At 55.5% G+C, this 23119-nt stretch overlaps 1 protein-coding gene and 1 long non-coding RNA gene across 4 annotated transcripts; one reads left to right on the top strand and one right to left on the bottom strand.

Moving 5' to 3' along the window:
- Positions 1 to 12: 12 nt before the first annotated feature.
- On the bottom strand, positions 13 to 6514 carry LOC123790907 (uncharacterized). Of its 2 annotated transcripts, none has more exons than XR_006779252.2 (3): positions 6336 to 6514; positions 1466 to 1704; positions 13 to 1061 (listed from the first exon to the last, which is right to left on the bottom strand). It is a non-coding gene; the product is annotated as an uncharacterized LOC123790907 (long non-coding RNA). The 2 variants fall into 2 exon arrangements; XR_006779253.2 differs by lacking the exon at positions 6336 to 6514 and adding an exon at positions 5127 to 5332.
- LEMD2 (LEM domain nuclear envelope protein 2) lies at positions 5437 to 22796 on the top strand. 2 transcript variants are annotated; one of them, XM_045795489.2, is made up of 9 exons: positions 5437 to 6207; positions 7829 to 7869; positions 10922 to 10997; positions 14069 to 14145; positions 15023 to 15102; positions 16736 to 16881; positions 17922 to 18023; positions 18106 to 18208; positions 21053 to 21190. In XM_045795489.2, the coding sequence occupies exons 1-9, from the start codon at positions 5478 to 5480 to the stop codon at positions 21054 to 21056; spliced, it is 1359 nt and encodes a 452-aa protein (XP_045651445.1). In that variant the 5' UTR covers positions 5437 to 5477; the 3' UTR covers positions 21057 to 21190. The 2 variants fall into 2 exon arrangements, with proteins under 2 accessions (XP_045651445.1, XP_045651444.1); XM_045795488.2 differs by having other exon boundaries at positions 5439 to 6207; positions 21186 to 22796.
- The last annotated feature ends 323 nt before the right edge of the window (positions 22797 to 23119 follow it).

The following is a 23119-nucleotide window of genomic DNA, read 5'->3' as shown; positions in this document are numbered from 1 at the left end:
AAGCGGGAAATATCCAGAAAAGACTCTTTTATTTAATATTTTAATTTTTAAAGGTCAAACTTGGGTCATTCCATAAAGGGGTAAAAGAAAAATAAAGCTCAGAGGGAGTTGGCCGTCAGTGGTGGTACATACAGGAGCAAAACATGTGCCTCTGATAAATTCTACGTTCAAATATTAAGTCAGATCCACGGAACTGGAAGATTTGTGCCGCTGAGGAGAGATGGCATTTTCTGCCCACAATCCAGTCCATGGCAGAGCAAGGACTGGAATTCAGGTCTCCTGAACCCCAGTCTCCTTTCTGTTTATTGTCAAGCTCAAGGTCTAATGGGCCGGAGAGTTGTAAGACTTCTGCACTCAACCCCAGCTAGCCCTTCAACCTCAATGAGCCTTTGCAAACGCAAGGTGGTAATGTGTGCCTTGAGATAGGGGGACAGGCACCAGCAAATCACTATTATTATTATCGTCTTGTGACCACACACTCCAGCATCCGCAGCAAAATTCCACAGCCAACCCACTTATTTCTGCCTTCTAAACAAAACTGGATGGGAAAATTTCATTCTAATTTAATTTTGCATTAATGAATGTTCATTTATTTATAAACCAGAGCCTTAGAGGAACCACATCTCCCTCTGTCCATAGGTTACCAGCTATTAGACATGCTGCGCCTTCCACATTTCCACCCACCCCAACCACTGCGTGAGCTTAGCCACAGATCGTAGTTAGCGGAAAGAGATGACCCCCACCCTTAGAAAGGATGCTCCTTTGGGGTGCTCTGAGCGCTCCTGAGGGACACCAGAACCTTCCGTGGGACCCAGACCCTTCCCGCTCCACAGTCACACAATTTCCCAGACACGTAGGGTTCAGCCCAAGCCCAGCTGCAAGTTCTCGGGAAATCCTGCCAAGACACCCTGTCAGAAACGGAGAAAGGGCTGCACGGGGCAGGGGAGGAAATGGAGCAAGAAAGGCAGGAAAATCTACAAAGCATGCGGTTGGGAAGATCCAAGACCCCTTCTCGCCCTCCGGAGCTCCGCTGTGCCGTTCACGCCATTTCCCGAAACCCACTGCAAAAAACAAACGAAATGCTCACTGTCTCTTTCTAGGCGGAAAACACAGCTTTTGTGTCTTTTCCTCACTCTCTGCTCAGATCTGTTGCTACAGTGAGACTACCTTCCCCCATCACCAGAGGGGGGCGCTCCCCCCTACCCCAGCCCCCCACACCTGCCCCCCCATGCCCACCACCCCACTGGGGAATTTTCCTTAAGATCTGGGGTTGGACAGCAGTGTTGAAATAGGTGCCAAAGAGGAAATGAGGCCCCTAGGTGACTTGGCCCAGGAGGTCTGCATTTCTGAAAATGGGAATTGGTTCCACAGCCCCAGCACCTAGGTGGCACGAGGATGCTGTTCGTTCTGCAGAACAGCCCCGTTCAAAGCTCAGCGCTGCAGCCCGGTTGTCCCTGACCCTCACCCAGTGGCCTCTGATGTGCTTCTCAGTAATGAGCCGCAACAGGGACCCAGCCGCCACCTGCATCTGTATGCATGGTGCCCCAGCCGCCTGGGTAGATGTGTCGGCTCCTTTCTTCTCTCCTTTTCCTCCTCCTGCCACAGTTCAATTTCTCACAATCGGCTCAAATAATTCCTTTTCTCCAACGAGTTCCTCCAGTTTCCAGGACAGCAGACTCGATTGCTTACAGGACATGCAGAGCCCTGGAAGAAATTAAAACCAGGGAGGGGGGAGGTTGGGGAGAATAGCCTGAGCGGAGCCGAGACAAAAATGACCATATTTTCACAAAAGGGAAGTAAAGAGAGATCCACTCTTGGTTAAAGCTATCCACGGCCAGCACCAGGACCCAGCCAGGGTGGAAGAGGGGAAAGTGCCCGGTGGAACCAGTCAGGTGAGGACAGCGATCTTCCTCACATCTTACTGAGGTTTATCCAGGGAAATCGGCAAGAATCTCTCCAGAAAACTGGCAATTACAGAGAGTTACAGATTACCCCTCTTCGTTTGGAATGTACTTTACACTTAACAGGACCACGGGTAATTATAGGGCAACCTGAACCTCGCTTCACAAGATGGAAATGATGAGGTATTTTCTCCGTAACCACATCGGCATGATTTTATAATTACTGAGCTACGTGGATTTGCCATGAAATTGAATAGTTAAAAGCAAAGAGTAATTGCCTGATATCTGTACTCTGTAATTTAGTATAATCTAATCATGGACAAAGCCCAAAAGAAAGTGTTCTGAAAGCATTACATTTTTCTTCATACACAATTCGTTATTGACATCAGGAATGTATTCCTATGCCTCTAAAGGAACTCTTACCCACAGGTATCAAAGTGTGGCCAAAAGAATGAGAGTTTTGTTATATTTCAGCGAATTGTGAAAAGCAGCCAACATAACTGCCCGTTATACCTGTTCTGGCATTTCTCTGTGACTCTAGTTGCCCCTCATTGACCTGGAGGGATGAAAGGTAGCTCTCCTCTTCCCGGGGGCATGGAGATAAGGCAGCCCGAAGCTGGGCCGCGCTGGGACCATTCCAGTCAAAACCTGAGCCTAGATGGCACCCACTGTGTCCCCCACTTTTCAACCACACTCTCCCAGTGCCCCACCATCCCACAGCATGGCACCGCCCATGATGTGCTTCCAAGGAAGCCCAGAGAGTGCACGAGGCTGGCGGGGAGGTGACGAGGCCCTAGTCCCCCAGCATCTTTAAGGACCTGATAAATGTGTGCAGGGCTTTTTGCAGGAGGAGAAGGAGAATGGAACCCACTAAAAGATTTATAGCTGTTGTTATTATAAGGCTCTGCTGAGACAGAGAGAGGTCAGCAGGACGGCAGGCAGCGCGGCGGCCCTCTGGGAATCCAGAGCCTCCTCCTAGAGGCCCCTCACCTCAGCTAAACGCGTGGATGTGGTTACTAAGTAGATTTGGACACGGGCGCTTGTTTTTCCTCTTCTGCCTTTAATAAATCAGGAGGACCGCCCACAGCCTGAGCTGCTCACCTTAAAAAAAAACCCACAAGAAAGTGAGGAGAAAGGGGGGCACGCAGGGCAGCCACTGACTTTGCAATATTGCCCTTTGCTTTAAAATATGCATTCCCATACTCGACACTGGACGCAAACTCTGAGAGTGCCCGAAAGAGTCTCAGGAGCAGCTCCTGATACGAGGCAGTGGTGGCAAGAAGCACCAGGGCTGAGCCCGCAGCGGGGAAGACATGGGGGGCAGTGAAGAAAGGGTGGGGGGGCCCATTCAGGGGGACAGGAGCAGCAACGAGCAGGTGAGGGCAGATTGGTGGAGAGTGTGGATGGAGGGCCTCGGAGGGGTTATCAATCCACCAAAGGGGCAGGACTGGAACAGACTGGAACAGGGAGCTCGGGAGGAAAATGGCAAGGCCCCAGACCTGAGAGGGATGACTGACTCATGAGGGTTTTTCTGATGGACTTTTCTCAATCCGATGGTGAGGCTTCTTCCCCAGGGGAGCGCGGATTGGCAAACCCGCTGTGAGGGGTGGTGCACGAGCCCAAAGGCCCGTTGGAACCAGTGAGACAAATCCAGCAACTGCTAGAAGCCCCGTGGAGGCAGAGGGTAGACCACATGGGAGCAGAGAGCCACGGCTGCCAACATGGTGGGTTCAAGGCTAGAGAAAAGACAACAGGCTTTGCGGGTGGGGCTCACTGGGCCCTAGGTACGGGTAGCAGCCGCCGCGTCCCCAAATGCAAGGCAGGCTGACAAAGCCCACACTGGGGACCACTGCTGGGGGCGGCTCCAGTTCAGGACATATTTTTAAATCGCCCTGGGATCCATTGTGATGAAACAGACCGTAACTCTGCGAAATGCCAGAACGTTCACTTTGTTTAAGCGTCAGATTCAAGCCCTCTTAGAATACACGGGGCCAGTATTGATGCCGAAAGGCTCATTCCTTATATATTAAACTGCACAGCTGCAAGGAGTTGCACAAATGTTACCAACTCATTTGTCATGCAAACAGTGCTTCAGAAAGAAATAAAATACTATTATGTGGTATATGTGTTAGGCAATCACTATATCAAATTCATGGCATTCCGTGCAAACACAGGCAGAGAAAAGGAAAACAACACTTGGTGAGAAAAATTGCACCACATGGGAACAGCTAAGTTGGGGGATATGGGGAGGCTAACAATGGAAGCCTGACTGAGCAGAGGCTGTAATTTTCCCAGCAATGTGGCCAGTGTAGGAATACCCCTGTGGTACAGCAAGTGGCAGGGCTGCAAACCACCGGCAGAGGGGCCTTGCCCACACCCAGGGAAGGAATAGGGGCAGATGAGGCGGGGGCTGGGCGAGAGGCAGGGAAGGGGAGAACTGAATTAGAGGAGTAGCAGTGGCATGGAACCTCAGAGGCCAAGGGCGGCCACAAATGTTTGGGACAGGGAGTTGAAGAAGGATGTGGAAGGCTTACCAAGAGGGGAGGGAGGTGGAAGGGAGACTGCGAGCCATAGCTCTGTTTCCATTTGCCACCCCTCCCCATGCCTCCCTTAGGAGCTTCTCCGCTAAGAGACTTCCTGTAATCAAATAGGGTGCCCTGCGGGGAGGTTCTAGCGCTGCGGCTGCAGAGAGAGGGGTTAAGTATAGACACTTAGGAGCGCGTGCCAGGCACTGTTTTGAACCCCTTGTACAAATTACCTGTTCTAATCCTCATAGCAACCCTACCAACTTTACTGGCCAGCAGGCTAGAAATGTTAATTGGATATGATCACACATCTGATAGTGGCACTGCTGGGGTTTGGAAGTCGCCAACCTAAATCTGCAAGTAACACAAGACTGTGTCTCGGGGGTCTTCCCCTACCCTCTCTCGCGGAAAATCCCACCAACCAGAAGCCTGTCCTGCCCACTTAAGTCCAAGGGCATTTGGCTCTTCTGGCCCCTCGAAGCACTCGACGTTGGCCTCGGGCAGGGCCTACATAGGAGAGAGGCCTGCCGCCCTCGGATTGGGTCTCAAAACATGCCCGGCGTCTAGCCCGCGACCCAAACAAAGCCCTTCCCCAAGCACAGAGAGAGGCAAAGGATCCCATCTCTCCATTCTCCGCAGTGGCTTGTCTTTCACCATTAAGCAATGCATCCACTAAATCAACACTTTACTCAATGCCTACCGCGTGCCGGGGACGGTGCATGGGGTGGAATATTCGCAAAGAAACACCGATCAGTCTTACGGACGAGCTGGACTGAGCAAGAAGGGGAAATAAAAAAGGAAGAAGAGGGGGGTAAAAATTAAAAAAAAAAAAAAAAAATCCTCGGACCTCCCCAACATGGCGGCCTAAAGGGCCGAGTCTGACCCCCTCATCATGGCCGGCAATCAGGGAGGTGCGGACCTTCTCAACATGGCGGCACAGCCAGACCTTCCCATCATGGCGCGGGGCCCCGCCCGCTCCGCCGCGGCCGCCGGCGGGAGCAGTTCCGGGTGCGGTGCGCGCCGGGGGCGGGCGGGGGGCGGCGTCCTGGCCATGGCCGGCCTGTCGGACCTGGAGCTGCGGCGGGAGCTGCAGGCCCTGGGCTTCCAGCCAGGACCCATCACCGACACCACCCGGGACGTCTACCGCAACAAGCTGCGCCGCCTGCGGGGCGAGGCCCGGCTGCGCGGCGAGGAGCGGCTGCGAGAGGAGGCCCGGCTGCGCGGCGAGGAGCGGCTGCGGGAGGAGGCCCGGCTGCGCGAGGAGGCGCCGCTGCGAGCCCGGCCCGCCGCGGCCTCCCTGCGAGCGGAGCCCTGGCTCTCCCCGTCGGCCTCGGGCTCGGCCTACGCGACCTCCGGGGCCTACGGCGATGTCGGGGCCTCCGCGGCTTCCTGGTCCGGGAGCCGCGGCCTCGCCTACTCCGCCCGCCCTGCGCCGCTCAGGCGTCGCGCCTCGGTCCGGGGCAGCTCCGAGGACGACGAGGACGCCCGGCCTCTCGACAGGGCCGCGCCGGGCCACGGAGTCCGTCGCTGGTGGGCCTCGACCCCGACCCCGGCACGGCCGCCCTCCGCCCTCCTCGGCGCCGACCCGCGCCCGGGCCTGCGGGCGACGCGAACTGGCCCGGCCGGCGCGGCGCGGGGCCGGCCCGAGGCGGGGCGGCGGCTGGAGCGCTGCCTGTCCCGGCTCCTGTTCTGGGCCAGCCTGGGGCTGCTGCTCGTCTTCCTGGGCATCCTCTGGGTGAAGATGGGCAAGCCCTCGGCGCCGCAGGAGGCGGAGGACAACAGTACGTCCCGGGCCGGCGCAGGGGAGGGCCCTGGGCGCGCGAGTGTCCACCAGAATGGCCACCCGTTCCTCTCAGCGCCAGGCTGCACATTCCCGGGCCTTGTCAGATGCCTCTGGCTGTCTTCTTACCTCCAGACCCTGACTCTCCTTCCTCTGGCTGTGAAAGAAGAGGGCTGGAGTTCCTGCAATAATTTCTGTCTTCACTCTCTCCTGTTCTCATTTTCTGCCCTAGCCCTCCCTACCAATCTCCCTTTCAACCACGTGCTGGAAGCAGTCTTCATTCCTAGTCACTTCCACCCCAACCTCTGGTTTTCCCTCTCTAGAGAAAACCACACCCCTCTCCAACAGACAGGTCCACCCCCATTCCTTTTTAGTTCTTTCTTAACTTGGATCTCTTGCTCATTCACACATTAGTGCCCATTTGAAGTCACCCCAGGTTTCACTGCCCACAGATTGGATCTGGTTGGGTTCCCAGCTTTGCAGCACCAGAAGAGTTTAAACTGATATAAATGGAGGCGTTTATCCTTGCTTGCATTATCCTCCTGGAGTGCGTGCAGAGAGGGTTCTGTGAGTCAAGGACATTCCCAGCCATGCTTCTGTCCACACTTTAGTGATGAGACATGCCAGTAAGAGGTCTGCAGGATACAGTATGAATAGTTAAGGATTGGTATGTTTCTTAAAAGGGAAATTTGCCTCTTGGATAACTCTGGGCTTTCGTCTAACAGAAAACAACATAGAAATCATTTCTTTATAAATGTAAAGGGTAAAGCGTATAAATTTAAAGTATAAAGTGACATTGTGAGTTCACCAACTTTTGCTATTCTTTGCAAAGCATTGTGATTAATACTGCTCCCAGCCTCAAGCCAAGGCCACATCTTTCCATGCCTAGCAGGAACAGCCAAGATGCAGGGAGAAGCTAAATTGTGTCTTAGTTGTTGCAGCAGATGGGTGTTTGGGTATATGAACAAGTCTGTGGGCATGGGGATCCCAGACTCATGCACACGCCCGAATAATTTCTTGGCTTTGAGAGCAGTTTATCCACCTGCTAAAGAAATTAAGCAGACCCGGGAGTGCTGTGGGACTGTACTGGTACCACAACAAACAGTATACTGTCATACTCACTGCTGAGACGCTTTAAGACCGCAGCTCTTGGATATACTGGGATTTACCTGGAGCGCCCCTCCCATGATGGTACTAATCCCTGTTCAGCATATAACTGTTTGCAGTTTACAAAACCATCATGTATATTGACTTGTGTGAAGTTAACTCCCCAAGTTAAGCAGGGGAAGCTTTATTGATCCCATTTTACAAATGAGGAAATGGAGGTTCAGAGTAGGTTGAGTTACCCAAGAGCCCGTGGCTAATCTTTTCCAGCTAGGACTTGGACCCAGCTGTCCTCGGACCCAGCTGTCCTCGTCCTAGTTCCTAATCCAGGATTGGGAAACCCTTACATGTTACTGTCTGCATTTTAAAAGTGCCCCCATTTAGATGACATCTTCCTGATCCCCACCCTTATGTTGGTAATGTTTTACTTCCCCTGAATTTTGAGAGTGGTCCCTTTTTGCGATCTTTTCCTCAACCCACACTTTTAATTTCCTCTGTGTTTCTTTTCTTGGTCTCAGTGAAGTTATTGCCAGTGGACTGTGCAAGCAAAACAGATAAGGTGAGTCTGAGTTTCTTCTCTAGCTTTTGTTATTCCTCCCAAGGATGTTAGCCTCGTCAGGAGGTAAACTGGCCCAGAAAAAGATCATAATAGGATCATTTTCAGGAGTGCTTCCTGTAATGTACCAGAATCACATCGTGTTCTGTGATGTTTGTGTCAGACTCAATTGTGGCAGGCAAAGGAGTACTTGAAACAGAGGGAATTGAACTCCGAAGATCCAACCCTGGGCTTGTTACGGAAGCGCTCCCATCAATCACAGCGCTGGGGACTTTGATCTTCTGCCTAAGTCAATCTAGGGGGATGCAGTAGGTTGGGGCTGAAGGACTTCTCAAGCTCCCTGGCTTCCAGAGGAAGGGCTGGCAGTTTTTAAGCATCCGGAGGCGGGGTTCTCAGGTCCACGTTCCCTCAAGTAGTACGTCTGTGGCTGACAGTGCTGTTCGGATTTGGAACATCATGAGGTGAGGGGGGGGGTTGTTTTAAATATATCTGAAGTAGAATTAGCCCTCCTAGTCGATAGATTTGTTTTATGAAGCTTTAATGTTCCCTACAAATAATATTTGGGGAAGGCTAGCAGCCCCATCCATTTATGAGTCATGCACGAAGCCTTAGCCGGGAGCTGGGATGCTGGCACAGGTGATAGTCTGGGGGAGATAGAAGGCAGTAGATTTTCAGGTCATAAATCCTACCAGGAGGAGCCTTTTGCTGCCAGAGGGCATGACTTAGTAGTCTGATTATTAAGTGTGCAATGCCAGGCCTCTCCCGAGGCCTCAGTCTCCACGTCTGGCAGCCCAGGGGCTGGGAATGAAACAATACAGTGTCACGAGTTCACTCTCTTACCCATGTTACTGAAGGGGTGCCCTGGTGCAGATAATAGGTTTTATCTCTTCTTTGGCTTCTGCTATACATTTGGGGGTGTTTTATTTCCTTTATTGCGTTCATCCACCAAGTATCTTTGACTCTCAATTGTTTTGTGAAAACAGATTCATATTAAGTTTAATTTAACTGCCTTGTGTCATGAAAACCACAGTTGATGATTACAGGAAGTGGCCCAGAAAAATAGGTAGTGGCTGGAAGGAAAACGAGAATTTTGAACCCTGAAAGCAAAAACGGGAAACAAGTCCGTAAGACTTCTCTGGTTTCTGTCTCTTGGTTCTTTGCCCCAGTTGAGTGAGCCCCGACAGGCACAGTCCGGGGCCTTGCTGAAAATGTGCTCAGTGCAACCTCCAAGCATCGAAACGCAGGGTCTGGGCATCATTGGCAGGCTCCACTGAGCTGAGACTTCACGGGGTGCTCTTGGCCTTCGTGAAGGGTGGACACAGAAACAGGCAGGTTGGGAGATGCTTCTCAGCTCTGGTGAGGTTCTTGCTCAAAGTCTCATTCTTTGTGTGGCTCAGGCTCCCCCAGAACCCAGATGGGCATTGGAGTTTTAGATATACGTGTTTTTTTCCTTCTCAGCCAACTATGACACTTAGCGTTTTTCTTTCTGCCTTTGTGCTGCTGAAAACGTGTGGACAGGCTGGGAGTGGGTGTGCTGTCTCAGTCAGGCCGTCTCGTGGTCTGGTGCCTTCTCTCCTTCTGTTGCCTTTAGGTGGTATCAGCCCTGCTTTGCCTAAGTGTTGGTGAGTTCAGAGCAGAGTTCATTGTGACCGCTTTTGTTGTTTGTTTGTTTATCTGGTTGTGACAGTAAGAGATGTTTAGTGTAGACAATTTGAAGAATGTGACAAAATCAGCCATGATTCTGCCACCAAGAGTTGATCGCCATTGACATTTTGGAGGCATTTCCTTCCCCTCTTGTCTGTGTACATATGTTTATAGAATTGGGATCTCCCTGTGTATTCATTACATTTCTTATCACAACACTTCCCATCTCATTCGTCTTTAAAAGGTAGTTTGGGTACCTGCTTCTACTTACAGACTGGAGAGTTGTTTCTGAACGTTAATGGTCATACTTGTAAATCTTAGTTACGCCACTTTGTACCTTTTAAAGGCTTTTGGGTCTTTAGGCAACACGAGGGGACATATCTTGGCCTCTGAGACTATGAGAAACCAAGTCCCGCACATTGCAGATGAGGGCAACAAGCGAGAAGGAAGGGGACCGTGGTTCCTTCTGTAGTTGTCGCGGGCTAGGCCCCGAGTCCAGACCCTCGGCGTCAGTCGGGCGCCCTGCCCAGTGACACCCCAGAGGAGGTCTGAGGGGGGCGGTGTAGGCTTGGAGCCGACCTGCTCCAGCAGTTGCTAGCTAGGGGATCTTGGGGGCCTAGCAGGTCTCTAAACCTTGAGCTCCTCATCTGAGAAATCGGGGTGCGGTCAGGATTGTGGTGAAGATTCATTGCGGACTCACGGCAGCCCATGGCCTGTCGTTCACTCTCAAGGAGAGCAGCCTTTCATTCAAATACTCTAAAGCTAGCAGCCTAGCAAAATGGCGTCAGTTCTGCTACAAGTGCAGGAGATCTAGGTGTGCCTCTCTTCCTGTTCCTGTTCTCGTACAGATGACTTTCGTCCCCTATAGCTTCACAATGTCTAGAGATTTCCCATTTCCAGTCTAGAATCCAGTCTAAGGTGAAGACTTTGCTGCAGCTCATCCACAGAGCAGACGATTTATGGGCAGAATGTAGACACCTGACTCCAGAAGCAGACGGGAGTGGCCCTAGGGAAGCCGAGACTGCAGTAGTACGGCGTTTGCCGGGCCCGCCGCGGAGGCCCGACTGCCGCAGCCCCCGCAGCCCCCCGCAGCCCCCTGCAGCCACATCGCCTCTGCTCCGCAGCCCCGCCTCACGGCCTTTATTCCAGTGAGAGCCGCAGGACAGAGGCCGGGGGCCTCCAGGATGGCCGCCCCTTAGTGACCGTGCTGCCTTTAGCTCCGCCTCAGGCTTTACGGTTAACAATATTTACCCATCCAGCCTGTCCCTGCACCCACCGCTTTGCAGAATGTGGGTCCTGAGGGGTTCCTTGCCGCTTAGCACTGACAGTGCAGCGGAGGAGGTCCAGCCAGAGAGACAGAGCCCCCGTCCCCCGCCCCTCCTTGCTGACTGCTTGTCCTGTGCCCTTGCAGTTCTGTCAGGCCAAGCAGAAGGCGGCCTTGCTGGAGCTGCTGCACGAGCTATACAACTTCCTGGCCATCCAAGCCGGTGAGTGCACGTCTCGGGGCCCGAGATCCCTTGTGAGGGTTGTGGGCTCTTACCCTCATCTGCCAGGCGGGGGCTGGCTGGCAGGTGGCTGAGATGCTCTGTCGTGATCTCCCAGAAGACATACTCGGAAACCAAGTCTTGCCTTCCCCACTTCTGCACTCAGACACATCTTTTTTAAGCCTACAGTTGGTTCTCACATCCCCTTTAGGGGTCCCAGGGGTCCTGGCCCATGCACAAGCCTTTCTGCTTTCTCTGGATGCTCACCAGGTGATGCTCTGGGGGTTCGTGTTGCATTGGCAGGTGCCAGGCCCCAGGACTCCTCAGTTCCGGTCTTCTGACCTGAAGGGCCTCCCTGTACAGATGGTCGGCCAGGCCAGGGGGAGAGGCCTATGCAGGTGGCAGGGGTCTGCATGATGGGCAGCTTGCCAGGGCTCCGGTGTCACCTCTGGTCCTGACCTCCCCATCTGGCCGCAGGACCTTGGACGAGTCCCTTATCCTCTCAGAAGCTGTCTCCCTATCTAAGCAAGTGGTCTTGGGTCGGTTTTTTTTTGGGGGGGGGTTGTTTTTTTACAAAGTGAAAAGTAAGTGCTGTGCTCTAGAGGAGGGCATTTTCACCCCCCCCCCCACGAAATACCCCCTAAAAAGTGTCCACCCGGAAGGCTCCCCTACTGTTTTATTTAGAAAATTATTCTTTGAGGCAGAGATATCAGCTCCCCACACCTCTCAGAATCGCTTGCTAAAGGCACAGGTGAATGGCCAGAGCTTGTGCCCTGAGAGAAACACACTTGGCACGAGAACCAGACGGCGCTACTCAGTCTTACGAGGTGTTCTTGGAGGTACCTCTGACCTGTGGGGCCCACCCTTGTCTAAAGCTGTTGCTCGGGAACCAAGGCTGCCTGGACCTCTGCTGGGCCCTCAGCCCTCGGGGCCGGTCTTGTGGGCCTCAGCTCTGCCACCACCTCCCTCCAGACTGGCGGGAGCCTGGTGGTGGTCAGGGAGGCATCTGTGAGCTCCTTGGAGGAGCAGTGGAGTGGGAGCTCACAGCATCACAGGCCTCAGGGGCCCTTCTCCGTGGCCCAAGTGCTTGCAATATAAATTCTGGCCTAAGAGGGTGTTCCAGACCTTAGTGACTCAGTTGTGGTCTGGGGACCAGCAGCGTTAGGGTCACCTGGGAGCTTCCTGGAAACGCAGAATCTGCGGACCCTCCAAACCTATGAATCAAAGTCCGCATTTCCAAGAGACCCGCAGAGTATAAATTAGAGAAGCTCTGTCTTAAACTGTGGATGCTGGAGAGCTTTCTCCTCCATCCCACCCTCCATATCTAGTCCTGGCTTATGCCGCCAAGGGGCCTAGTGCCTCCGGTCCTCTGACAAGCCTGGCAGGGGTGACCCTGAGGGTCTCACTGCAGGGGAACGAGGGCTCTACTAGGCCGTAGTCCCCCCACAGCACCCCCCACCTTGGAGGTCACCTGTGGGCAGAACATTGTGCTGGCCTTTGCAGCCTACAGGCGGCTTCTGGTCTAGCAGAAGAGACAGGCCGCATATCTCCCTGACCATTGGCTGTTACGAGGTCTGACTGGATGAGAACTGAGAGGCCAGAAGTTCCCGGAGACACGCTGCCTTTTAGCTGGAGCAGTCAGGAAAGCGTCACAGGGGAGGCGGTGTCTGTGCCAGGCCCTGAAGCCTGAGAGGGATCGATTCTGCGTAGGTGGGGGGCAGGGCGGAGCCCGAAGAGGCAGGAAATGACAGGGGCAAGGGTGGAAGCAGTTGGCCTCATCAGGGAAGGAGAAACAGAAGGAATGGAGTTTGGAAAGGTCAGTTGGGCCCCACTGTGGATGGCCATAGATGCCAGGCCGCGGGGGCTTGGTCACCGCGGGCAGTGAGCGCCAGGGAGGCTTCTGAGCAGGGAGTGATGTGCTGAGAGCCAGGAGCCAGGAAGGCAAAGGTGACAGCAGCTTGCGTGTAACAGTGCCATTTAGGCAGAATCATTTCAAACTTTAGTTGATCAAATGTGGATGGGAAAGGGGAGAGGAGGAAACCCATCAGGAGACCATGGCCGTGGTCCAGGCAGGCTTAAGCGAGGCAAGGCGATCAGGGTGGGGCAGGAAAAGCCAGCTTGATCTCAGAGGTCCCATAAGGTCAAGATCAACTTCGGCATAGGAGGGATAAGCTTTAGTTCATTCTCAAGATTTTCCAAGTTCATTCTCAGCCACTCCCTCCCCAGCACACAGACTGGCTATCCGCAGCCCCTAGGCTGTGCCAGGTTAAGAGCAGTCAGGCTCTTTGGGAGTTCAGGATCTGTACAGGCCCACCCTGTGCTGTCTCTGATCTCAAGGAGTCTGGTGACCCAAGGGAAGCAGCATGTGGTGGGTGGACCGTAGTGGGCTATCAAGAGCCAGTGGCTGTGGCAGGCCCCCAAGTCCAGACTGATTTGGTCCAACAAGATTCTGCTGTAGGCCGGGGATTTTTCAGAGGAGGTGGCCCTGGGTGGGCTTCATCCTAGGTGGGAGTTGGTCACCCAGGGTGCTCGGAAGGGAACAGCCCCTTGGAGCACCACACTGAGGCCCCACTGCCCAGCACAGAGACACCCTTTTTCTCTGTGGGGCATTTTGGACATCCCTCCCCAGAACCCCTCAAAACGGGGCCTGGAGTTCTAGGTGTCCTGCCTATGTCACGGTCAGAATCCCTGCAGTGCCTACGGCCTCCCCGCCTTTCTTTTTTCCCAGGTTGCGTTTATTTATAGTGCCATTCTGGTACCTTCCAAAGCTATCTGTCTGATCCTTTTAGGGATCAATTGCAAACAGACCTTAGGATTGGGCAGCTTTTTAGTCATTTAATGCAAATCACCGTACTGCTTTGCAGGTCAGGTTTTAATGATCTGGAATCGATCCAAGCTAAGTGGCTTTTGATCTTGCTGCAGAGTGAAGATGCCCCACAGAAGCCAGAGCCGCGGGGCCACATGCTCCCCATCAGAGCTGATGGCTTGATTCCTGCTGCATTTTTTTTAGTCCATTTCAGAGTAATTTTTTTCCACCTCTTCTTTGTGTTTGAATGTGTGTTTTTTCCTCCTAGGTAATTTTGAATGTGGAAATCCAGAGAAGCTAAAAAGCAAATGCATTCCTGTAATGGAAGCCCAGGAATACCTAGCAGTAAGTAGGCTGCGGTGCTTGCCCGGTCCCGAGAGGTCCTGGTGCTTTTGTACTGATCTTGCAAGCCCTGCCTTTTTTTCCCTTTCCGTTTTGTGTTTGCTTTTTGGCTTTTTTGTTTTCCCTTTTTTTTTTTTTTTTTTTTTTTTCTTTTTAAACTTGGTTGAGTGTTAGGCTACTTTCAGTTTAGGCAGCAGTAGGGGTGACTGGTCCAAGGTGAGCTGTGAGCCAGAGCCCAGCCCACCGCGTGCGGCAGCTGGTCGGCCAGTGCAGGCTGCCTCTTCTTTCAGTGGCCCTGTAACTTGCTCCCCGCTTTTCTCCCCTTCCCAGCAGCTTTACAGATCTACACTTTACCTGTCTGTTCTCTGCTTTATGTTTGCCGTGCGGATTGCTCGGGATGTGTTTGACTGGTGGCCTGGCCCCAGTTTGATAGAATTCTGGAACTTCGGAGCCAGCAGAAACCTTAGGGGTCTCCTAGCTCATTGTCATTTCCCAGATGAGGAAACTGAGGCCCAGAGAGGGGCAGGGACTGACCACTGCCCGCTCCTCCCCCCCGCCCCATCCCCACGCGTTTTTTCATTTTCCCCAGGGTGAACTGCCAGCTCTCTGGCCTCACGCTTTGGGCCTTGAGAAGGTTCTTTGGTTTGGGCTGCCTCAGACTTGCGTTGCTCTCTTGTGTGCTTCCGCATCGACTCCTCCCAAGAGCTCTTCCCTGGCTCTCATCAGCCCAGATTTCCACCTGCCACTTTGTTGTGCATTTAGCAGAACGGGGCTTTGGGGCCTGTGGAGGACACGGGAGAGGGCCTCCTTAATGCAGCGGGAGAGTCATGTTCCAGCTGGGCCGCGCAGACGCAGCACTAACCCCCGCCCCCTCCCACAGAATGTGACTGGCAACTCGTCCGCCAAGTTCGAAGCGGCGCTGACCTGGATACTGAGCAGTAACAAGGACGTGGGCATCTGGTGAGTGTGGGCAAGGCCTCGCGGAGCGGCGGCCACGGTCCTCACCCATCGGCCGGCTGCCGTGCGCTCACAGATGTGTCTTGGGGCTGAAGTTAGAGGCAGGCCTCCTGGCTGAGTCCTCGTGGGCTAAGCCGGCAGCCGGGCAAGGGAAGGAGGAAGCATTCGGGGGGCAGCATAGGAGCCATTATTTCAAGATAAGACACAAAATCCAGGGATCAGGATGTGAGCCTGGTGTTCCAGCTAAGCGTTTCAAGTAACTCCCTCTGCGTCCTTTAAATTCCCTGGTCCCACATGGATGGCTAGAGAAGGCATTTTTCTGCACTTCCGTTCGTCCGGTGCTAGTTTTCATTCCTAGATGAAATGTTTCTGTCTGTTGGTTTCATTCAGCATGGACACTGCAAAAGGAAATACTGGATTTTATTCTGACTGAGCAATTCAGCCTCATTTCTGTCTCTGGGGAGCACTGCTGGCAGAGATGGCAAGCCCCCTCACCCTCCTGAAAGGCCCCATCTGGCTGCTCAGCCTGTGGGGGAGGGGCACACCAGAGATGCTCCCCCCCCCCCCCCCCCCCAGTTCTTCACGCTGGCACTCCCTCCCGTTTCCCGGGGTTTGTCAGGGTCTCTGTTCAGGCCACAGCTCCCGATACTCAAATATCCTCTAGGGCTTTGTTCCCTCCTCTCTAATCCACCCAGACTACTAATTCCATCAGCCGTGCCTCCACCAGAAGCCCCTCGGGCAGCTCAGCCTAAAGCTTGATAACTGGATGCAGGGCACGATTAACATTCGTTGGCTTAAAAAAAAATACTGCTTCCCTGAGTGGCTGAGCGATTTTCCTGTGTGTTAGGTACGGCGGAGGAGAATATGGATTTTATCCTCGGCAGCGCTCACCGAAGCTGCTAGCACAGAAGAATGATGGCACTCGCCTTTTCACACTGGGGGAAGGCAGTCGGGAGGGTGGCCGAGGCCAGCTCAGACGACCAGTGTTCAAAGTGGGTCGTGAGATATCGGGACACTTCAGATACTGGGCATTCCGTGTGCAGTCCGGAGCACGAGATGGTCACCTGTCCAGAAAAAGGAGCAGGCGTGGCCATCCTCCTGACACCTCCTCTCAGGGGCCAGGGTGGAGGCGCTGGGGCTGGGGCCTGGCCTCGGAGAGCCCGGGGGTTGTCCTTCCCCGAGCCTCACAGCACCCCAACCTTTACACTTAAACAGCTTATGTGCCTCCTTGTCACCGTCACCAAGGAAAAGCACACCCTCCCAGACTCTTTCAGTTCCTGCCATGCAGCGCAAAGCCAGCGATTCAGTAAACATTTCCATTTCTCTATGCTGGGAGGTGGGAATCCAATTTACAGTTTAATCTTCCACACGCTGAGAGGGGCTGTCAAAAGACCCGACAGAGGGGGACGTCACTTTAGCAGTAGGGGTGCAAGCCTGCTGCCGTCTTTAAAGCTTTATTCTTTCTAAGTAGCCAACGTGGGAAATTTCTGGAAAGCATGCAACCAGGATACCAAGTCAATTTAAGAAGTAAAGGCCTCGAAGCTCCTCCTTTCTTCTCTTTCTACTTTAAAATGGGGCTGATCCCGCAGCTCCTGGGAGCTTTTGAACGCCTTTGCAGCCCCGTGTCCTGTTTCAGGTTGAAAGGGGAAGACCCGTCGGAATTGGTAACGACTGTGGACAAAGTGGTCTGCCTGGAGTCCGCCCGCCCGCGCATGGGTGTGGGCTGCCGCCTGAGCCGCGCCCTGTTCACCGCCATCACCAACCTGCTCATCTTCTTCTGGTGTAAGTCCTTGGCTGCCCTTCTCCTCCCTCGCCCATTGGGACTGCTCACACAGCACCTCCCCAGGAGCCCAGCTCAGTGACACTCCCAGGCGTGAGTGATGAGTTACAGAAACCCAGGCCGAGAGAGTTCATTTCTGTCTAGTGAACCTGAGGTCTGTCTAATAAGACAGAGGAGATGAACAAGTCAGCCTCTGCCCGGGGTCATCTTACCTGTAGAGATTGGTGGCAGGAGCAGGAGGGTAACTGGAAAATAGCCTTGATCAGGGTCGGGGACTGTCCGTGTCCCCGAGGGGGGAGCTTGGCCCTGGCTGGAGCCCAGCATCGTCGCCCCCCAGGGCCCTAGAGTGCAAGCCTCTCAAAGGAGGAGAAGGCGCAGCAGAGGCTTGGCCTAATTTTACTCCGTGAACAATGTAAACATCTCCTTGGGAGCTCTAGGTACCCAGTGAAAGCAGGAAGGGCCCAGGGGGCTGAGCTGCAAAGCAGAGCGCAGGTCTTGTCGCCTGTCATCAGGGGCTGCCTTTGAGCAGAGACCTCGGGGTGTCTCTGAAGGCGAAAGGCCGAGTCACGGAAGCTGCCGGCTCTGCAGACACGGCAGCGTTACAAATCACAGGCCATCTGGGCGTGCACACGGCTCCCTCACCCACGCCATCGGGCACAGACATCATTATCAGCAGCAGCATCTCGGAATACAAAGGGCCTGCATGTATATATGTATGAAACGCCGTGTTCCGGCTCACAAGGGAGGAGATGAAAGGCCCGGAATGGGGCTGGGAGGGGCTGCAATCTGGACAGCTGGGGAGGCCTCTGCGGCGACAGCCGGCGGGAGGAAGATGACCGCTTCAGAGCCCGCCTCCCCTCCGCATCCCCACATCCTGTGTAAGCTGCAGGCCGGCCTGGGCCTGGCACGTAGTAGGTAGTCAGGACACTCGTGCGGCTCACCCACAGCCTCCAGCACAGCGGCCAGCCCGTGCGGAGAGCCGGCGTGCAGCCGAACGGCCACAAGTGACGTGACCAATAACGGGGCCTGCGTTCCCTCATAGGTTTGGCCTTTCTGTGGGGGCTCCTCATCCTCCTGAAATACCGGTGGCGGAAGCTGGAAGAAGAGGAACAAGCCATGTATGAGATGGTGAAGAAGATTATAGGTGTGTGGCCCCTGGGGGAGGGACCACTGGCACCGGCCAGAAGGGCCTTGCCCTAAACAGTGCCCTCTGTCCTGCCCTGCAGACGTGGTCCAGGACCATTACGTGGACTGGGAGCAGGACATGGAGCGCTACCCGTACGTGGGCATCCTGCACGTGCGCGACACCCTGATCCCTCCACAGAGCCGGTGAGTCCTGGGCTGAGCCCAGCAAGTGCCACAGGAGAAGGCCCAGAGCACCCATTATGGGGGGGAGGCGCAGCTCAGCCCCGAGGACACAGGCGAGGGGGCTGTGCACGCCTCCTGCCACCGCTCCAGCGCTCGGCTCTTTGTGGTGGAATGCACAGACGGGGTCTGGAAGCGTGACCCCACTCCTCTGTTGGCATCAGTGCTGACTGGGGAGCTTTGGGTGGCAGACGCTAGTGCCCTCCTCCCCCCAGTGGCTCAAGCTGGGTTTCTGTGAGTGGAAGTCCAGAGTCATGTGGGCTCCAGGTATAGAATAGTCGGGTCTCTGGTTCCATTTCCCTGTGATGTTTGTGGTCCCGGTCCCACAGCAGCGGGATCAACGTCTGCCTTGTCACTGCCAGTAGGGGAGAGATGGGCCTCTGGTCGCTCTCACAGGCAGGAGAAAACATTTCCAGAAGCTGCCAGTGACACGCTCCTTGAAGCCCTGCTGGCCAGAACTGGTTACTTGTCTATTTTTGAATCAGTCACTAGCAAGGAGGAGATTGTTTTTCAGACATTTTTAACCATGACCCATGACACGTTACCTAAAATACCTTGGTTCGCTTCCCATGCACTTATGCACATGTACACGTGCGTGCCTGTAGCTGAAAGCAGAGTTTCACAGCAACGGCTGGGGTCAGTTTCCAGGGCACACCGCTGCACAGGAGGGGGTGGCAGGGCCATGGTCATGCCTGGGCCGCAGATGCTGGATGGACCCTGACAAAACCCAGTGTGGGGTAGCTTTGGAGCATGGGGTCCCAGGGGCTGGCCAGCAGGGCCTGCCGAGGTGTCGGCCCAGACTGTGGGCCCTGCTCAGCAGCTTGCTGCCGTCAACGGCCGGATGCCATCCCCTCAGAGGGTCACGAGCACGTGCGCTTGCCGAGTGCTCGCTGTGAGCTGGCACTGCTCCGGGCCCTCCGCGGACGCATCCCCCCCTCACTCGATCCTCGCTGCGGCGCTGGGACATGAGAACAGCAAGTAATCCATCTTACAGATGAGGAAACTGAGGCACGAGGAGGTTAAGGAACTTGCTCGAGGCCCACTGCTGGTGGTATTTCTGTGCAACCCAAGAGGAATTGGAAGAGTAAACATTTAAGACCCCTTTTAAAGGTGAAGATCCTTAAGAACTTTCGTGCCCACCCTACTCCTTGGAAAGGTGCAGCAGGAAGCCTAGGGAGAGCAGACGGAGCATGGCCCCAGCAGGAGGCAGCCACATGGCCCTCCCACTCCCAGGGGGAGGTCACTTGGTACATGCATACTACCCCAAAATTCCTGGCTTGCCTGGAGTCGTCTGTGGCCGTGGGTAATGGCCTCTCTGAGCCAGTTTCGTCATCCGTCACCTGGATAGCACCACCGCCTTGCAGAGGGCGGCATCGAAGCCCTCGTTAAGTCAGCAAGTGTTTGTGGAGCACCCGCCGCGGGCCACACACTCCTGGGTCACAGGGAGACGGTGGGCATGGAAGTGCAGACCCCCACCCTGCTAGAGCGTTGTTTCTCAGGACGAAGACGTGAGAAAGGCATAAGGAAACTGTGCTGTTCGGTAGCCACAGGTCCTCAGGAAGAGGGGCGCAGGGGTGTCGGGAGATGGCCTCGCAGCTCATTAAGTCAGGGCAGCCCTTAGTGCTGCGGCTTCGGTTATGCGCCGTCCACACATTGACTGAGGTAAGAGCAAGAGTGCCATTGCCGCGGTCTCGGGCCTGAGCCGCCCGGCCTCCGCTCCCCTGCGGCAGCACAGACCACAGGTGGGCTGACCCCCCAGTGGCTCTCAGCCTCTTGATTTATCTCCCAGCACCGCCCGCCCCCCCTCAGTGCAGCCGAGCCCTCAAGGTGTGAGGACACATCCGCTGCCGTAGGCCCTGCGTGGGCCCCCTCGGGTCTGCCCTGCAGAGGAGGGTCCGCCCGTGAGACTGAGGGAGGGCTGAGGGGCCTGGCTGTCGAGGAAAGTAGGGGAGCTGAGAGCAGCTGGCTCGCAGGAGCTTGTGCGATGCCTGTTCGTGGGCAGCCTGGGAGGGAGGGCTGCGCTAGACCAGCCGAGTGGGTGCTGCGAAACAGGCCGAGGGGTCGTCGGTGACAGGACCCGACCTCTGAGGTAGAAAGCCCTGGTAGCCCCGCTCCGACTCCTGACCCACAGGCCACCTCAGGAGCTTCCCTCCTTTGTCCTCCCCCGGGCTGAACCTTTCCTGCTCCCACTCGTACACACCCACAGCCCCTCTCCACGCGAGGGGTCACGGGGAGGTAGTCTGCAGAGCTGACGAAAGACAGGAACTCATCAGAGAGAAGATGTCACAGCAAGCCTCCCTGACTGGCTTGGAATCTTCCTGTCTAGTCTGGAGGGGGAAGAGGTTATAGCGGGCTGTCCAAGGGGATTCAAGGCCCCGGGGAGCCACAGAGAAGGGGCCCTGCCTGGTAGCTCTGGTCCAGGAGCCGCTCCAGCTTCTTGGCCTCCCCAGTTGGATGCTGAGCTCATCCCCATGCTCCAGAGTACTGTCGAGTTTGGACTCAACAGCCCAGTGGCCACTCTTTAATTGGCGCACATGGGGCAGTAAAATGCATCCAGCACTGGTGGGGGTGGGGGGCGCCCGGCCAGGGCTGCTGCAGTAACAGCCCCCAGCAGGAGCTGGCCAATGCCGGCACAGCCCCTTCCCACTTGGACACCTGGGGTGCTCTGGACACCTCCGGCTCCCTTCAGCTCCCTTTCACTGAATGCTTTTAGAGCAGAGAAGGTTGAGGAATCGTTTCTCTGTGGCTCAAGAAATTTCTCTCCTCTGCAGGAGTTCTCTTAGTACCTGCTGCCTTTTCCTCCCACAGATAAATTCCGCGTGGGAATTTTGTCCCCAGTTTGTACAAAGGGTGTGCACGGGCCAGCTTGCTCTCTGGGCAGCGCCGCATGGAGCTTCGAGGGGCGCTGCTGGCCTGCTGAGCCTGGCCCCTCTCGTTGCAGGAGGCGCATGAAGCGGGTCTGGGACCGGGCTGTAGAGTTCCTGGCATCCAACGAATCCCGGATCCAGACAGAGTCCCACCGCGTGGCTGGAGAAGATATGCTGGTGTGGAGATGGACTAAGCCCTCTTCCTTCTCCGACTCCGAGCGATAAATCCCGGCCGGGGGGCCTGTTCCCAGTCAGCCTGTCCCAGGCCAGTCCCTTCCAGGGGTGCAAGGCCACCAGACCTGCCAGTGCTGAATTCACACTTGCCTTGACTTTCACCCTCCTCCCGACTCTGGTTCCAAAGGTCTCTCTTGTAAGACTCTTCAGAGATTAGCTTGTAGGAAAGCATGGGCTTCCTTGAAGGGCAGCAGGGGGGAAGAGTCAGAGGCCACGTGGGTAGCTGTCCTCTGCATTGGTCCAGTCCTCTCTGCCCTGATTGCTGGCAGAAAAGGGGAGAAGGGTTGTTTTGATGCATAGAAAAGATGAAAGAGCAGCAGCTGTGAGAGCCTGTGGAGCAAGTGTGCAGTTAGGTGGGCTGGAGCTCTCCCTCCGCTGGTGAGTGCTCAGCAGGGTGGGCATCGTGCCTGTGGGAGGTGGGTCGGGGCGGCAGGCTGGGGCGGCAGGGGTTGGGGAACAGTTTGGTCCATGTGCCTTCAGAGGGTGTTACCTGGGAGCTCAAGGGTGAGGGGAGAAAGCCTGTCCTCTAGCTGGGTTGGGCCTCTTTTATCCTGAAGGGGGAAGGTGCTAGAAAGTAGGATAAGTACCGTAGAAGAACTATCTAGAAATGACAGGTCCTGGCACGCAGGACCCTCAGGTCAGGAGCAGTGAGCTGCCAGCGTGGCCGCCTGAGAGGAACCTGGAGCAGGCACAGGCCTGAGAGCAGATAGGAGGGCAGGGTGGCCGGAGGCAGCCTCCCAGGGCCGGGCCTCCAGGCCTCTTCAGTGGTGCTTCTCACGGAGTCGCGGTTCTAGACCAGAGAGACCCGCAGCCACGGCACTGCATCGGGCGACGATGCGGATTCTGGGGCCTTGGGAGTGCGGCGCCTCCAGTGTGCGACGGTCCCCTTGTCTTAGGGCGACCACAGCGGCCCCACTGCGGGGCCGCGTAGCCAGAACCTGCGCAGCGACCGCTCGGCTGCCCCCTGCTGGCCGCGCGGAGCGTGCCCGCGCCGCCGCAGACCTTCATCCTGGCCCCCCGCCAGCCCCCGAGCCCGTGAGCCAGCGGCGCGGGCGCCCAGCTCCAGAAACGCCCTGGCGGGGGGCCTTATTAGTTAAGTGCGGGGAGCCTCTCCAGCAGAGCCTCATTCCCATATGTTCTCACCCGCGTTAGGCGGGATAGGGGCAAGCGGAGGAGCCGAAACAGCTGCCTCCAGAAGGCATCAACCACCCCCTTTCGGTCTTCCTGGTATTTTTTGTTTCCTTAATAAAGCTCCCGTCTCCCTCATTTGAGCAATACTCTCTCATTTCCTCTGATGTCTGGATGATCGCCGGGGCTGGAACCTGAGTGCCGGCCCCATGGCAAGGAGATGGTCTCATCATCAGGCTCCAGCCAGAAGAATAAGTAACACCGCGACAGGCTTCAATATCAGGGTTGAAACTGTTGGACAAATAAACTATTTATTAAAAATGGATGTGTTTCTCATCCATGGTTCTTTCCCTCCCCCCCCCCCCAGAGCAACATTGTAAGGAATGGCAGCTTGCGGAGAGGTCAGCCGGAAGAGGAGGCTGGGGCGGGCTAAGCAGGGGCCCTGGGCCTTCTCCGGCTGGCTGGCCTTAGTCCCCTCTGGGCCCCAGCCTTTCCACCACTGGCTTCTCGGGCAAGCCACAAAAGCTCCCAGAGCCTTAGTCTCCCCATTACCACTCTGTGTGGCTAGCCCCCCCCCCCCCAGTGTGGACTCAAAACACGCCCACCTGGTCCCAGTGAATGAGTGGCAAGGGGTGGGGTTCAGTAG

Source organism: Ursus americanus, chromosome 32 (genome assembly GCF_024610735.1).
Source record: "Ursus americanus isolate L20-20 chromosome 32, mUrsAme1.1.p, whole genome shotgun sequence".
Taxonomy (NCBI): Eukaryota; Metazoa; Chordata; class Mammalia; order Carnivora; family Ursidae; genus Ursus; species Ursus americanus.
This window is presented reverse-complemented; position numbering and strand designations above follow the sequence as displayed.

What these genes read in the sequence shown, in the direction of transcription:
- LEMD2 (XM_045795488.2), top strand. Translation starts at nt 5,478, where the DNA reads ATGGCCGGCCTGTCGGACCTGGAGCTGCGGCGGGAGCTGCAGGCCCTG. An exon ending in AAGCCCAGGAATACCTAGCA is followed by an intron (nt 14,146 to 15,022) that starts GTAAGTAGGCTG and finishes CCCCTCCCACAG; the next exon opens with AATGTGACTGGCAACTCGTC. An exon ending in CCTGCTCATCTTCTTCTGGT is followed by an intron (nt 16,882 to 17,921) that starts GTAAGTCCTTGG and finishes GTTCCCTCATAG; the next exon opens with GTTTGGCCTTTCTGTGGGGG.